Source organism: Grus americana, chromosome 8 (genome assembly GCF_028858705.1).
Source record: "Grus americana isolate bGruAme1 chromosome 8, bGruAme1.mat, whole genome shotgun sequence".
NCBI classification, from domain to species: Eukaryota; Metazoa; Chordata; class Aves; order Gruiformes; family Gruidae; genus Grus; species Grus americana.
In genome coordinates, this window is record NC_072859.1 from 27,518,542 (window position 1) to 27,532,372 (window position 13,831).

At 39.9% G+C, this 13,831-nt stretch overlaps 1 protein-coding gene across 2 annotated transcripts in view; it reads right to left on the reverse strand.

Annotated features, from left to right (window-relative positions):
* The window catches only part of LOC129209288 (BEN domain-containing protein 5), a 952,643-nt gene that overhangs the window by 149,833 nt on the left and 788,979 nt on the right, over positions 1-13,831 (reverse strand). For both annotated transcript variants that reach the window (XM_054833489.1, XM_054833488.1), the window contains exon 9: positions 11,272-11,383. In XM_054833489.1, the coding sequence (XP_054689464.1) occupies positions 11,272-11,383 (112 nt within the window). The remainder of the gene's footprint in view (positions 1-11,271; positions 11,384-13,831) is intronic.

Here is a 13,831-nt window from a genome sequence, read left to right on the forward strand (position 1 = left end):
CTCAATGTGAAAACTCACTCCATCTGTCTTTAATCCTAAGGAAGGATTGGATGGTATATCCAATGACAACTTGGATTCTTAATTTCTTTAAAATCACTTAATCCCTGGAGTGTTTAATGCCAGGTTGGATGGGGCTCTGGGCAACCTGGTCTAGTGGTGGGTGTTCCTGTCCATGGCAGGAGGGTTGGAACTAGATGATCTTTGAGGTCCCTTCCAACCCAAACCATTCTATGATTTGCTTAGCAACTTTGCCAAAGCTTTTCAGAAATCGAAAATATGCAACAGGTAGTGGATTGCCTTTATCTTCATGTTTGTCAATTCATCCAAAAAAAGGCTAAGAGATGTACAAGGTACAAACTCCTCTTGCAAAGTGGTACATACCATTAAGCCACTGTTATCCATGTTATCTGGCTTGTCCCTTATAAAGAGCAGCTCTAATTTGGGAATTCCCTCTAGGCTCCTCACAGTGAACACCAAAGCAAATAATTCATTTAGTTTTCTGCAAAGACCTTATTTTTCTTGAGCACTTCTTTTACATCCTGATCATCTATCAACCTTATAGACCTTCAGGCAGGCTTCTTGCCTCTGATGTGTTTGAAAAAGTTTTTATTATTAGTTTTTATGCCTTTAGCAAGTTATTCTTCAAAATTGTTTTTGTCTTCTATTATGGTTTTGCATTTAACTTGCCAGAGTGTACTGGGTTTTTTTCCTTAGTTCATTTGGGCAAGACTTCAAAGGGTGTCCTTTTAATGCTAATGGCCTTCTTCAGTCTAATAATCCCCTTTGCTAACTTCTCATGTGACCTTTTATAAAGTTGCAGAGTTTTTCAAATAGAGCTAATACGCTTACTCTTTAATGATAAAGCTGCAAAAATGCATTCTTACAATGGTGATTTTATATACCTTCCATGTCACCTGAAAGTGTTATTTTGTTCTGTTTTACCCTTTTAACTACAGCTTTTAGTTTTCTTTCCACTTTATATTGGTCCCCTTTCAGTAGTGTGTGCCAATCTAAGGACTTTTTGGCTTTTGTACTCCACCAGGAATGGCAAATTTGAGCATGTTTATACTTCTTATTATAGAATGATTCTTTGACAGTTATATCTTCAATCAAGACTTAATCCTTACTTAGGGATAAGTAAAAAAATCTAGTCTTCTCTTTTGGGCGCTCTGATTTCTTGCTTCAAGAAGACATCATTTTTAAAGTGTATAAATGCAGTTTCTACATAACATTTGATCATGACCCTTAATCAGTCCCCATCATTACATTCTTTGAGTCCTTATTGCTTCTTTAATAAGTCTGAGCATGCCACTATAAAGATGCTTAGTTACCATCCCATTTTGGCAAGAAATGCTAATTCATAGAGATTATGAGATTGCTCAGTACTTGTTAATACTATTCTGCCCCCCTTCCCCCCCCCTTTTTTTTTTAACTTTTCCCTTTTTTGCTTCTGAGCTTTAACTATAATGTCACTCCTCCACTGGCTTGGTTTCCTCTGCTATTCGTGAGCAATTTTACACTGCTATTCCAGTGCTCACTGATTGAGATGCTATTATGTCAATATCCTCATTTAAAATCAGCATTTCACTTTACCCATCTTCATTGCATACATTGGGCTAATTGTCCACTGGCTGGGTAAGCCTCTATTACAGCTATCTTGCACCCGTAGAATAGCATGAACAGACATAGTTAGGTCAAACACTTGGCCAGCTGTCTGTAAATCATTTTTGAATACTAAGAGCTCTTTTGTATTAAATAAAAAAGCCCTGGCAGTGACTTTGCCCCTGCGTCTTAAAAGGCAAATGCAATCCCAGGCAGAAAATTGAGCTACATGAACAAAGGGCATGTTCCCAATGCTGTCTGAAGTAGGGAAAAAAAAAATGGATCAGCTCTTTCCAGGCATTTCCACTTGCAGCCAGTGAGAAGCCCCATCTCTAAGAAGCTCTGGCAAGAGCCAGCTGGAATCGATGGCTGTATCGCTCAGGAGCTCATTCTCCTCAGTGCTCATCAGATGAAATGCAACCATTGACTGAAGCAGACTTGTCAGTGACCTTGACTCTGGCCCAGTTTATAGAAGCACTTGGGGGAGGAGCAGAAGCAAAGGGGGAATTTTTCATAAATGGATAAAAAAAAAATCATCTCAAACCCTGTGTCTCACAGAAAAACAGAAAAGGGGAGGAGAAACATGAAACTAGAATTACTGAGGAGGAGCTTAAACATGTCTCCCAGACTCAGGAAAACTCAACACAGCATTGAACATGTCAGCCACTCCCTGGTTAATGCTACTTAAAATAATAAAAAAGCTTCTCTCCCAAATGCAGATACTAAAAGAGGAATTTGGTAACGTTACAGCTGTAAGAATCACAGACAATAGAAGCAGAAAGAAGATGCAAGAGAAAGAGAAAAGAATCCATACTGAACCTCTCTTGTACACTCAGACCAAGAAAAAACTGTGTGTATTACATAAAGGGAATATTTTTCTCCATTGACAAGGGGTAAATTCTTTGAAGAGATGGCTCTGATTCATCAGCAGGGTGCTGGCAGATGCCCCTAGAAAAATTGAAAACATGGCTGTACATCTTCAAAAAACTATTTTAGGAGACACTATTTCCTCAGAGGGATATTTGAGTTGTGTTCAGCCCCCTAGGCATGTCCCAGGAAAATACAACCATGTTTTGATGGTAGAGAGGATACTAAAGCTTTGATGGATAATATTTTGATCCAAGGTAAAAGAGAGGAGTTTGACTAAAGGCCCTAAAGAGCTGTGGAAAGAGACAGACCTGCTGAGCTAAACCTAAGAAAGCAACAACGCAAGTTCCATGTAATAGCGATAAAACACCTGGAAGAAAAGATAAGGTGTACAGTAGATCACTGCAAAGCGGAGGTCATAACAAACACGTCTGCCCCAAACAAAAAACAGCAGTACAAAGATTTATCAGAATGGCGAACTACAGAAAAACAAACGTGTACTGATTTAGATGTTTAAAGCAGCAACCTGCAAATGCTACTGCAGAGAAACCCCAAGTCACAGGACGCAAATATTAATACATCTGAGAAACTGAAAGAGGTAACAGAAGGGATGCTTAGGTAGATATGACAGTGAATCACACACTAATTTGTCTACAGAACTTCAAGTAGGTGTTTGAGCATAATGGAGAACAACATCTTAGGTACAAACAAAAACTGACCATCTTTGTGTTGAAACAAAGGAGATTTTGGCTTTAGTCTCTGGGATTAAAATGTTTCATTCTTCTTTGGGACTTGAATTTTAGCTGAAACTGTTTCTATTCTACATACAAACATTACTAAATGGGGATAGCAAAACAACCCAACCAACCAAAGGAACGACAACCTGTGTCAGAGGTTACCACTACGGTGATACGATGAGCACACTGTGTACAGAGAGAGAAATTTGGTAGCTGTAGACACATTGCCTGAAGAGTTTAGAGTATTTGACAAAAGTATTGTGGACCATCTTTCAGAGCTAGATTATGAATATGTCAGTGTGATCAAAACAAAACCAACCAAAAAGAAAAGCCTGTCTAGTTTAGATGAAATGTGGCTTGTAATTCCCAGAGCCTTTGCAAAAAATAAGGCTATTAGCAGACGGTGGACTGAACAGCACTCCCCCTCCATGACTACCACTTCAAGGATGAGTTCGCAGTTCAGGTGGGACTTCATCTAATGGTGTCAATGATTCCTGAGATGTTACCAGAGAAATTATGTATTCACTTTTATATATATATATTTATACATATGAAGATATACATGTAGGCAGTTTACATGTTGAAAACAAATCAAAGAGCAGGGGCAAAGATCATAGATTAATTGGGGATGCAAAGGGAATCTATAGAGGTTATTGAGTCTATTCAGATGCCTCAAAGGGAAATCTACTCTATCTAAACTTTTCCAATAAATACCTGTCATAAAACCCTCCAGTGGTAAAGGTTCAGCATCTCCTGTAAATAATCTATTCTAGTGCCAAACTAGCTCTGCTGCTAACAAGTTTCTCATCATATTGTGTGTGTTTAAAGGACCATGGGAAGGAAGATGCTTAGGTCAGAAGCTGCTTTACCTAGCAGAAATATAGAACGTATTAGAGGATCAAGAAAGAATTTACTCCAGAACAAAGTGTGAGTTGATTTGTTAAAATTGAGTGAAACTGAGGAATTCTTCTCAACTGTTACTGTCACGAGATTACTTATCAGAAAATACCACAGCTAATAAACAGATCATGCACATCACATTTATTTCTGTGAGCAGATACCAAATGTATCCATATTGAACCATGAGAAGAGTTTAATGGGAATACTCTTAAACAATCTATATGAAGTATAATGTTAGCTAGATCATTAGTAACTCCTACTATGCTATCCCAACGGTAAGGTGGGAAACAGAGTCAAAATCCTAAGCACCTACTAGCAAAAGCTAGAATCAGACACTGATCTGTACATCGCATTGTTAAATTACACCCTAGCACCAGTGAAACCAAGGTTGCCCTTACTACCGTTTTGTTCAACAGAGAACTGAAATAAGAATATTTGCAATACTAAAAAGTTACACTTCAGTCAATAGGGACTTGCAAAAGAGAAGCGTTACAGGGCATTTCTACGATGTCAACAAACTGGCACAAACGCAAACATTACCACAGAAAGCAGCCACAGGGTTGTTATAGATTAACACATACTGCATAAGAAGAGGTATTATCTCTTCTAATTTCAGGAGGAGAAAAATAAGAGGCAGCGTGTTGGCCATTTTGCCCAAGAACAACTCAGAATAACATGTACTATTTTAGTTTGAAAATTATTGGCAAAAAATGATGCCTGATGGTAGCTGTTTTGATGTCTTAGTGAAAACCATCAGGTACAAATGACAACCCAGAATATCTGAGGGACTATCTGAACATCACTTCCTAGTAGGTTGTTAAAATTCAATATTGTGTTAACAATGATTGTTCATTACAATTGTGTTGTTTAGCTGGGGAAGGAAGTCTAAGAGCTCTGCTAACAGCAAAATGGAGCCAGGTAGCGCGTTATGCTACAGATCTCATTACCCTATATTAATCTGTAATGACTCCATATACCAGATGATGCAGACCTCAGCTGATTTGTTTGGCTCTGAGTGATTTCTGAGCAATACCAAACCCCAACCCACAACCCTTCCAAACATTTATTAACATCCAAACTGGCTTCAGCTGGAATGAGAATCAGTTTATAATTTTCCAGTGAAACATATTCCACTTAGCCGCTCCAATTTATAACAGGAGCAGGGGCGATGATGAGGGAAAAAAGAATTTTTGAACAGAAAACAATTGCTTCCAGTCATTCAAATGTTAGATTAGATAATACTACTTGTGGACTTTATAGTATAAGAAGCCTAAGTGTACAATTTTGATGTGAAATCCTTACAAAATCTGTTATTATACTTTATTTGTCAACTATCCAGTATCACATTGATGATAATACTAATAGCATCATTTTACAAGACGAGTGGAAGTAGAGCCTCTAAGATTGACACAATTTGCAGGACTGACAAAAATAAAATTTATGTCGTGCTCCAACAAAGCACATGCATCTCGGAGATGCATTTTTCTTAACGTGGAGCTGTCTGGTGAAGAATGTAGCACTGCCAAAGGCAGAGAGAATGGGAGGTCACTAAAGCAATGCTGCCATTATAGGGATAGTTGCAAGCTGTAAAATATCAGTTACAGGTTTCTAAGTCTTCACTTTGTGACCTAGTTTTCCATGGAACAAGAATGCTTCCCTCAAAGTATGGCACAAGCTGGAACTCAGAGATCAGCTCAGGTCTTTTGCCCAGGCCAAGCTATCTCTGCTGTCTTCCTGCAGTAGTGAAGGTTCATGATGCACTGAGAGGAGCCAACCCCAGTGAAGGATATCCATCTGCCTCTAAAGAAGGGTCTAGAGATAGATCACACACAAAGAGAAGATACCTACATTTGGAAGCAGATATATTCTCTTTATGGGGAGGAATGTAGTCATCTGCCCAATAATCCAGAGTTACATTGACTTATCAGACAAATGTTAATTCATCTGTAGTCTTACTGCTTGCACACCCAAGGCTACCTGGATTGAAAACAATACCTCCTCAGAGAAGGAAAGTTTGGAAACGTCTGCTTTTGTTCAAATCTCAGCCTGCGCGTGGGATCTCAAAAAACCTTCTCAAAAACGGAAAAGGTGTCATTCAGCCTTAAATATTCGCCCCCCCCCCCCCCCCAATGACTACAGTATTATGCTTACTCATCCTTTCTTATTATTAATTCTGTTGTCAGCAGATACCCACAAAGCCCACAGGCAAAGTGTCTCTTTCCCTCCCTCACGCCAGTCCAGAGCAACAGCAGATTGCCGTCCTCTGTCAATTAATTCATCAGCTCTTGTGGCAGATGTCTGTGTGGTGGATCTAAAGGTTCCAGCCCAGCAGATGACTCAGATTTCAGCACACTGTATGTTTTGCTTTGAATCAATGAAAACTTTCACCCAGAATAGTATTAAAAGTGTGTAAAGGCTGCAACATCAAGCACTCCAAAGTCAGGAGTGGAAATAGAAAAGTTGCCTATACAGAAATAATTTAAGACTTTGGTATGTGTGTGCATAACAAAGGAGATGATAATTAATGAGCATGCATCAGGTAAGTTGTTTTTTTTTTTTTTTAATTGTTTTCTTTTCTTTTTGGTCAGGTCTCCAGCTCACTCAGGGTACAAGGTGAATCGTGTCTAACATAGGAATCATTTGCATGTAGGACTCCAATGACAATAGGAGGTGGAAAACAGGCAGAATAGGAGAAAGATGGATGCAAGAAATCAAAGTACAGTGTTGCAATGAGAGTGCCTGGGAGCACTGCATCCCATCTCTGCATTTTCATTTGAGGGAGGCAAATCACTTGAAACAGATTCTTCCCAAGCAGTCAGTCGCTGCCTATTCCTTGTCTTCTAGGTGCTAAGAACTCCAAATGACAGAAATAGTCTATCCCAATCTTCCTTGGAGAAGGAAGGGGTAGAAACAAGCGAGTGAACTTATAAAGCCTTGGTGAATGACATGAAACAAATCTGATCCCAACCATCTTAAATTATCTATCTCAAATGAGTAGGTACTTCTGATCATAACTGTCTCTGCCTCTGTTTCCTGTCCATAGAAGGATAACGTATTTGTCTCTCACAGGGGTCCCCAAAAAAATAATTAACACTTCTGAACTGCTCCCAGGGTATAGGAATGAAAAAACCAAAAAAGCCCATGAGGAGATTAACAATTCTATCCTCAGAGCAGGATCTGAATAGCGCACAGTAAATACAGGACAGGGCTGCACAATGAACACTGAAGCTGAAACAAAACATTGAATAGCTGCTTATTATGTGAAAGTTTTCCATTTGGAGAACTCAGTGAGGTAGGGGTCTAGCAGAGAGAATAACACGAGCCCCTATGATTAAAGACCATATCACAATGCACATACTCACGGGGACTGAGCTGACACTGAACACTTTACCTAAATTCACTCATTAAATCTGTTTTAAAGAGTGCATTTGCTTGTCGGGAAAAGTGCTGGATGGCCACACGAAACCTGTCCAACAATCACGCAGTTTTACTGCTCTCTCTGTCTCTGAGGTTTCATGTTATCCCAGAGATAAGGACTGTTTGATCTCCATAGACCATCCATATCCTGAGCTTGCCAGTGCTGAGCGCTTGATCCGCAGTCCAAAATATTTAATCACCTGCTTAACCATAAGCACACAAAGAATACTGCTGAATTCAATCAGGTTGTTCATGTGTATAAATGTAGCTGCGCATATATGCTTTATTAGATTCCTTACCTAGACATTCATTCTCCAAACAGCCCTCTACATGAAGTGTGCTATCATGCCCAAGCAGAACTTCCTGGCCCCACAGTTCAGCTGTCGGAACAGCTCATATGAACAACCTTTGATGTACTTCAGACAAAAGTCATCTGAGTTGGTTTAAACAATACGTTCATGTCCTGAGCTAATTCTGTTAACCTGCTCCAGCACGGACAGGGGAATCATCTACATGTATCACCTGGTGGAGAGGTAGGAAGGCAGTGATGTCTGGCATATGGGCAGGGAAAGGTACTTACAAACAAATATTTTCAGCCAACAAAACACGAGCTAGAAGAGCAAGTCTGTCACTTCAGTCTCATCTGCAAGGCTGACATCACTAGAAACAGCTGAGAATATCCCCTCACTTCACATAAGCCAACACAATGACAATGACTTACCATCAGGAGTGATTGTTTCAAAATCAGTGACATGGAGATCAAAAACTTCCTATTGTTCTCTGATTTCTTCACCTATCCACTCCCTCCTAAAGATGACATGGTCATTATGGAATTGGAAACACTTTAAAAATAAAATAAGCATACTTTGTAGAACCCAGAAGAACGGAGTAGCACAGGTGCTTTAGTTTATTTTTATACAGTAGCTACAGTAAACTCTTAGTCTTGGACCCCTTAGTGCTGGAATCACTGTAGCTATGGCATTGTGTGTGCGCCTCATACCCACTTCACTTATTTCTGTGTCAGTCATCCTCCCCCCTCCAGAATGAACTTTTTTCAAAGGAAACAGCTTATCTTCCATACTGCAGCAGCAGAAGAAAAATCCTCCTATACAGCAATATTTAATATGTGCTTTTATGCTCTTATGGCAGCTAATTTTCCTTAAATGATTTAAGGGAATGAATACATCTAAAAGGCCTGCACTGAGCCATTCTGCAATAGCAACATGAAGCTGAACTTCCTCTGCTTTAAACAATCCAATCTCTTGTGGGCAGCTCCTCATGGCAGATCTTATCTAGAACCGGAGGGATGAAGGTTATTTTTTATTACACTACTTCGCAAGGAACCTTAGTTTGCATTTTATTTCATTTCATATTCCCCAGCGTGGGGAGACTTCAAGTGAGGAGAGGGTTGCAGAACAAACATGTTCAAACGCATAATCCCTGATCTGTCGCAGTTTGACAACAGTCCAACTGCAACTGGTTCACCTACGCACGCAGCCAACCATCTATCGTGTGTTACTCACCTAAAAGTTACACTCTGCACCTGGACAGTGCTTAAAATCTTTATCAGCCTGAAGTGATTCAAAGAAGATTTTTATTCTGGCACTCTGTCAGGAGGGGAGGGGTGAGGGGTTTTTATCTCAAGTATTAAATAAAACCAGCCACTGCTAAAGCAGGATGGCACACGTACAGTCCCGTGTCCTTTCTCTGAGGCAGCTGGCATGTTTTCCCCTTTTGTCCCAGCACTTGCGATACGGTCTGTTCATACAAATATTACTTGGATCAGAGGGACTAAGAATCTGGTATTGCCTGAAAAAAACAATAATCCCTTATACTGCATTGTATTGCTGAGGGTCTCTAAAAGTGTCAGAAAGGCTGGTATTGACTAGGGGATAATAAAACCAAAAAACCTTCTTGTCTGGTGAGTAGCTAATTCACTGAGAAATGAAACTCTGAAGAGCCATCTGAATTTTGCTGGTAGTTTAATCCAAAAAAAAAAAAAAAAAGATTCCTAAATAGTATTTTTTTAAAAAAATTCAATAACCCTGAAAATGAAATATTGCATTTGTGTTTGAAAAGCTCCTTTTTCTTTCCCTCAGAAGGATATGGACTCAAACTGGTTCATCTCAGGTTGATCACTGGGGAGGGGTGGGAAACAGAGTTGGAGGGGAAAAAAGATTTGCATTTCAGACCAACTCTGACCAAACATTTCTTTTGATTTTTCATTTTAGCCACCACAGCAAATAAATTCATTCTTCACACACAGGGCAGCTCGAAGCGACCAGCTTTTAAAGCTTCCCAGAAATGGGACAAAGCTGAAAAGAATTCCCCCCCCCCCCGCCCCAAAATAGCTTTATTTTACTGACAGTGACTTTTAATAGTCCCAGGAGTTGTTGCTTTAGTAGCTAGAAGCATTCCTCTACACCCAACTTTCTTGTAATGTTTAAGGACCTCTTTATTCCTGGAAAAAAACCCTTTCTCCTCAGACAAAGCAGCCTGCATGCTCTCTCCGTCATCTAGAAGGAAAATTGTCTTGCTGTTTGGGGTATGAAACAGAGGAAAGACCAGGCTGGCTGCAAAGCTCCTTTCTTTACTTTCCATCATCATCACTCTAATACAGCAGAGCTTAGGAGCCTTGGTCACAGGCACAATGCTAGGTGCTGCACAAACAGAACAGAAAGACAAATTCTGTGCCAAACAAGTAGCAGTCTAAGAAAATATTTTCCATGCAAGTGGATTCCATTCCGTATGTAAGGACCTTATCTATTAACCTATCTTCCTTGTACCTGAAACCCCTTCTGTACAGGTATTACTACTAGCAGGAAGATAAAAAGTCCAATTAAGATGTACTGGGAAAACCAGGAGTTAAATTAAAGTTCTTATCCTATACATGATGTAGTCAGGGGTAGGAATCCTCTTTCTTTATTAGCAAGGCAAACCAGATCCTTTTTCACACTAACAGAAAGAAAAAAAATGATTAGCAAAACTTCAGGGAATTAAATATCCAAATGTCATCTCTGTAATGGGAAGTAAACACAAAGAACAAATACCAGGAATTCCATCCAGAAAAAAATCATCATCTATAAAATCTCCTCTTATTTTTTTGGTAGTGATTTTTTCCTACCCATCTCCATCTTTGTTCAGCAGTTTTTCTTAGGTGCCACGTTCAATAATCCTTCTGCGCTTTGATGTCAAACATTCAATAGCTGTCTGCCTCCCTCCCACTCCTCTTCTCCATATTCTCTGCAATCCATCTCCTCTGATTAGCTAAGATTTCACCTTCAAGAACACCTCTGCTTCTCTGAGTGAGCATGAGTGCGTGCATGTGTGTTTATATAATATTTGCAAATATTATCCCCCTCCTGCTCTGCATGCTGCATAGCAACCCCTGCCGGAGTTCTGGATTAAACATCAATGCCATTCCCTAATTCAATTTGGGGGGCCTGCTGTTTTGAATCCAGCTCAGGACATCACGAGAGCAGCTCAATTGAATTTAGGCCCTGCTTTCAGAATTATTCCATATTTAATCTGAGCTGAACTTCATTTCACTTGCTGTCTCCACTCGGATGCTTCCTGTGACAAAAGACACAAATGTTCGCTGATCTCATGCAGTGGGGGTGGTGTTTGCTTACTTCTTTCTTATTGTGGTTTGCCACATCAGACTTAGTGGCACGTTGCACAACCCCGCAGCAGGAGAGAGTCGGTACCTCAGCAAGTGGCTGTTCTGGCATCACCTTTCCCCACTCACCGGATTGTTGTACATCTCAATGATGAGCTGTTTCACTCCGTGCAGGGTGGGATGAGCCCAAGGAGATGGATTTGCCCAGTGCCGGTTTAAATCAAACCCCATCAGGGAGCACCTGCACACACAAAAAACCAACATACACAAAAGACATATATGGGCTGCAGCATCTTCTGGCTTCAGCTGTAAATTAGGGCTATATTCTGCAGCTGATGTATTTAAATGAGTTATTCTCATGGCAAAAACAAAGCAAATGCTCCCCCGAGGAAGAGGAAAGCCTGCAGCAATGGCCACTTTTAGAAATTACATGAACAGCAGAGTATCAACTGAAACATCTTTGGTCATTTGACCTTTTTCCCCTCCACAACACATATGCTCACTCTGTCCTTTGCCTTTTGCCAGCTTGCCACGCTGGCACTGGAAGAACCTGCTTGGCCTTTGAGGTTCCCTTCTCTTCCATGCCCTAGCTAGGGGTCTGTAGATACGAGGATGATTCACAAACTGCATCACCAGGTCTTTACTTTGCCCTCAGTCAGACCTTGACTCAGCAAAGCTGTTACGAGCATTGAAATCCATAGCCATTAAGTATGTGCTTAAGGGATTTAAAGCATAAATGTAATCGTTCCATTAACCCAGGGCCTCAGTCTCTCCCCCTCCTGCAACTGCCCACACAGAAGTTAGCCAATGAAGACACTAAGTTAAAACGGTTATTGGCCATCCAATCTTGTGGGTCTTGAAGCATGTATGCCACCTTGGCTTCTCCTTCCTACCCTGATTCATATCCCTCTCAGTACACTGTCTTGAGTTTGATTCTGCTGCTCCCAGTCCCATGGAGTAATATCCCATTCTTTGTGAGGTTCCATTGAAACTCAATGGGCTGTTGTTACAGTGAACGCAGAAGAAATTAAAAAGCTAGAAGTGGTATAAATAGGAGGGAGAAATCATGCCCCTTGCCAACTGCAGAGATCACCTAGACAATCTGCGGCCACTGAGACAAGCCAGGAGAGAAGTCTCTTCTGTTGACTCAAGCTGAGCTTGGGACTAGTGGACCTTGAGTAAATCTTGTTCAGAAATTCTATGAAAGACCACACAAATAATACAAGCCCAGGCAGAGATGCAACTTCCTCTATATTTAAAAAAAAAAACAAACAACCAAACAAAAAAAATCAACCTCACTGCTAAGCCTTAAAGCTTCTTGAGAAAAGAAGAGCTTTCATTGATCCCTGGTCTCTTATGAGAATGTCTGTTCAGCCTTAATCTTTTAAACACACCTATACAAACAACAGAGATTTACTCCAGTAGCACTATCCTTCAACTAAAATTCTAAGAATCTGATGACCAGAAAACATAAGTTTAATCAGCAAAAAGAAAGGAAAATGACTCACTTCTCTAACATCTTAAACAAATGATTGCATACATTGAACACAAATAAAAAATGAGAGAGAAGTGAAATGCTAAGAAAAGTGAAGGGATGAAACCAAAGGATTAAATTAATTTCCAAAAATGAACGAATATTTTCCTATGAATCAAAAAATACAAAGTTAATGGAACATTCTGTAAAAATTCTCTTGGGAAGCTGAGCAGGCAGGAGCCGCCTTGCTCCTTGGCCTTAGACAACCCAACCGTCAGGCTGTCTGGGAGTTCTGACACCCCACTGCCAGCTTTCAAACTCCACCACTGCTGTCTTGGTGTGCAGGTGAGCCCGGATGGCTCACTGTGGTGGATAAAGCCACCTCCTTGTCTTAGTGGTCACTTGTCTGCTTGTCTAGAAAACAGATGGATTTCTTCTCTGGACACCCCAACAGCTACAATTCCACAGACAACTCTGAAAGTTGTCTCCATCCCACTATAAAGCAAAACACATTATATAAGATTTCTCTTTTTTTTTTTCCTTCACATAAACTCTCTCTTCACTCAGTTCTACTAAATCCTATCTTCCTTTGAACTCACAGACATTAACATAAAATCAGAAATACTTCCAGAGACATAGGTGGAATTACACTAGGATAAAACTGGTGTAAGAGCAGAATCACAGGAATGAGTTTTTCATTTAACAAACGTAGAAAATGTGGTGATCATCACGAGTCTTACTGTATATTCACACAGTTCCCAAGAAAACAGCACGTTCACTCTACAGCATAGCTTTCTTAAGAGATCAGAACCTAAAATCATATCCCCTTATATGGTTAGCGTCCCATTTACATTTTGTTTTAAGAATATTTAAAACTAATAACACTACAGAAAACAAATATATTTTGATTGCATTATATTTCATCTCCAAAGCACATTGAAGTGGCCAAGCTACAGAGCACCAAAAGCAAATTTTAAATTCAAACCTATATTGTCAATATTAAATTTGGGGTTTGGGACTTTTTAGATAACGTTACGTAAAGTCATCCCTATAGGGAACAGACGTAAGCAATATCTAATTTCTGTAAGATACTAAGGCACTGCAATTTGCAATATTTGAATTTGCCATGAACGTCTGCTTAGTGATGAATCTCATAGTTCATTTCAAGCAACAAGAACAGTTGAAAATAGTTGTCTTTACTCAAGAAGACTTTAT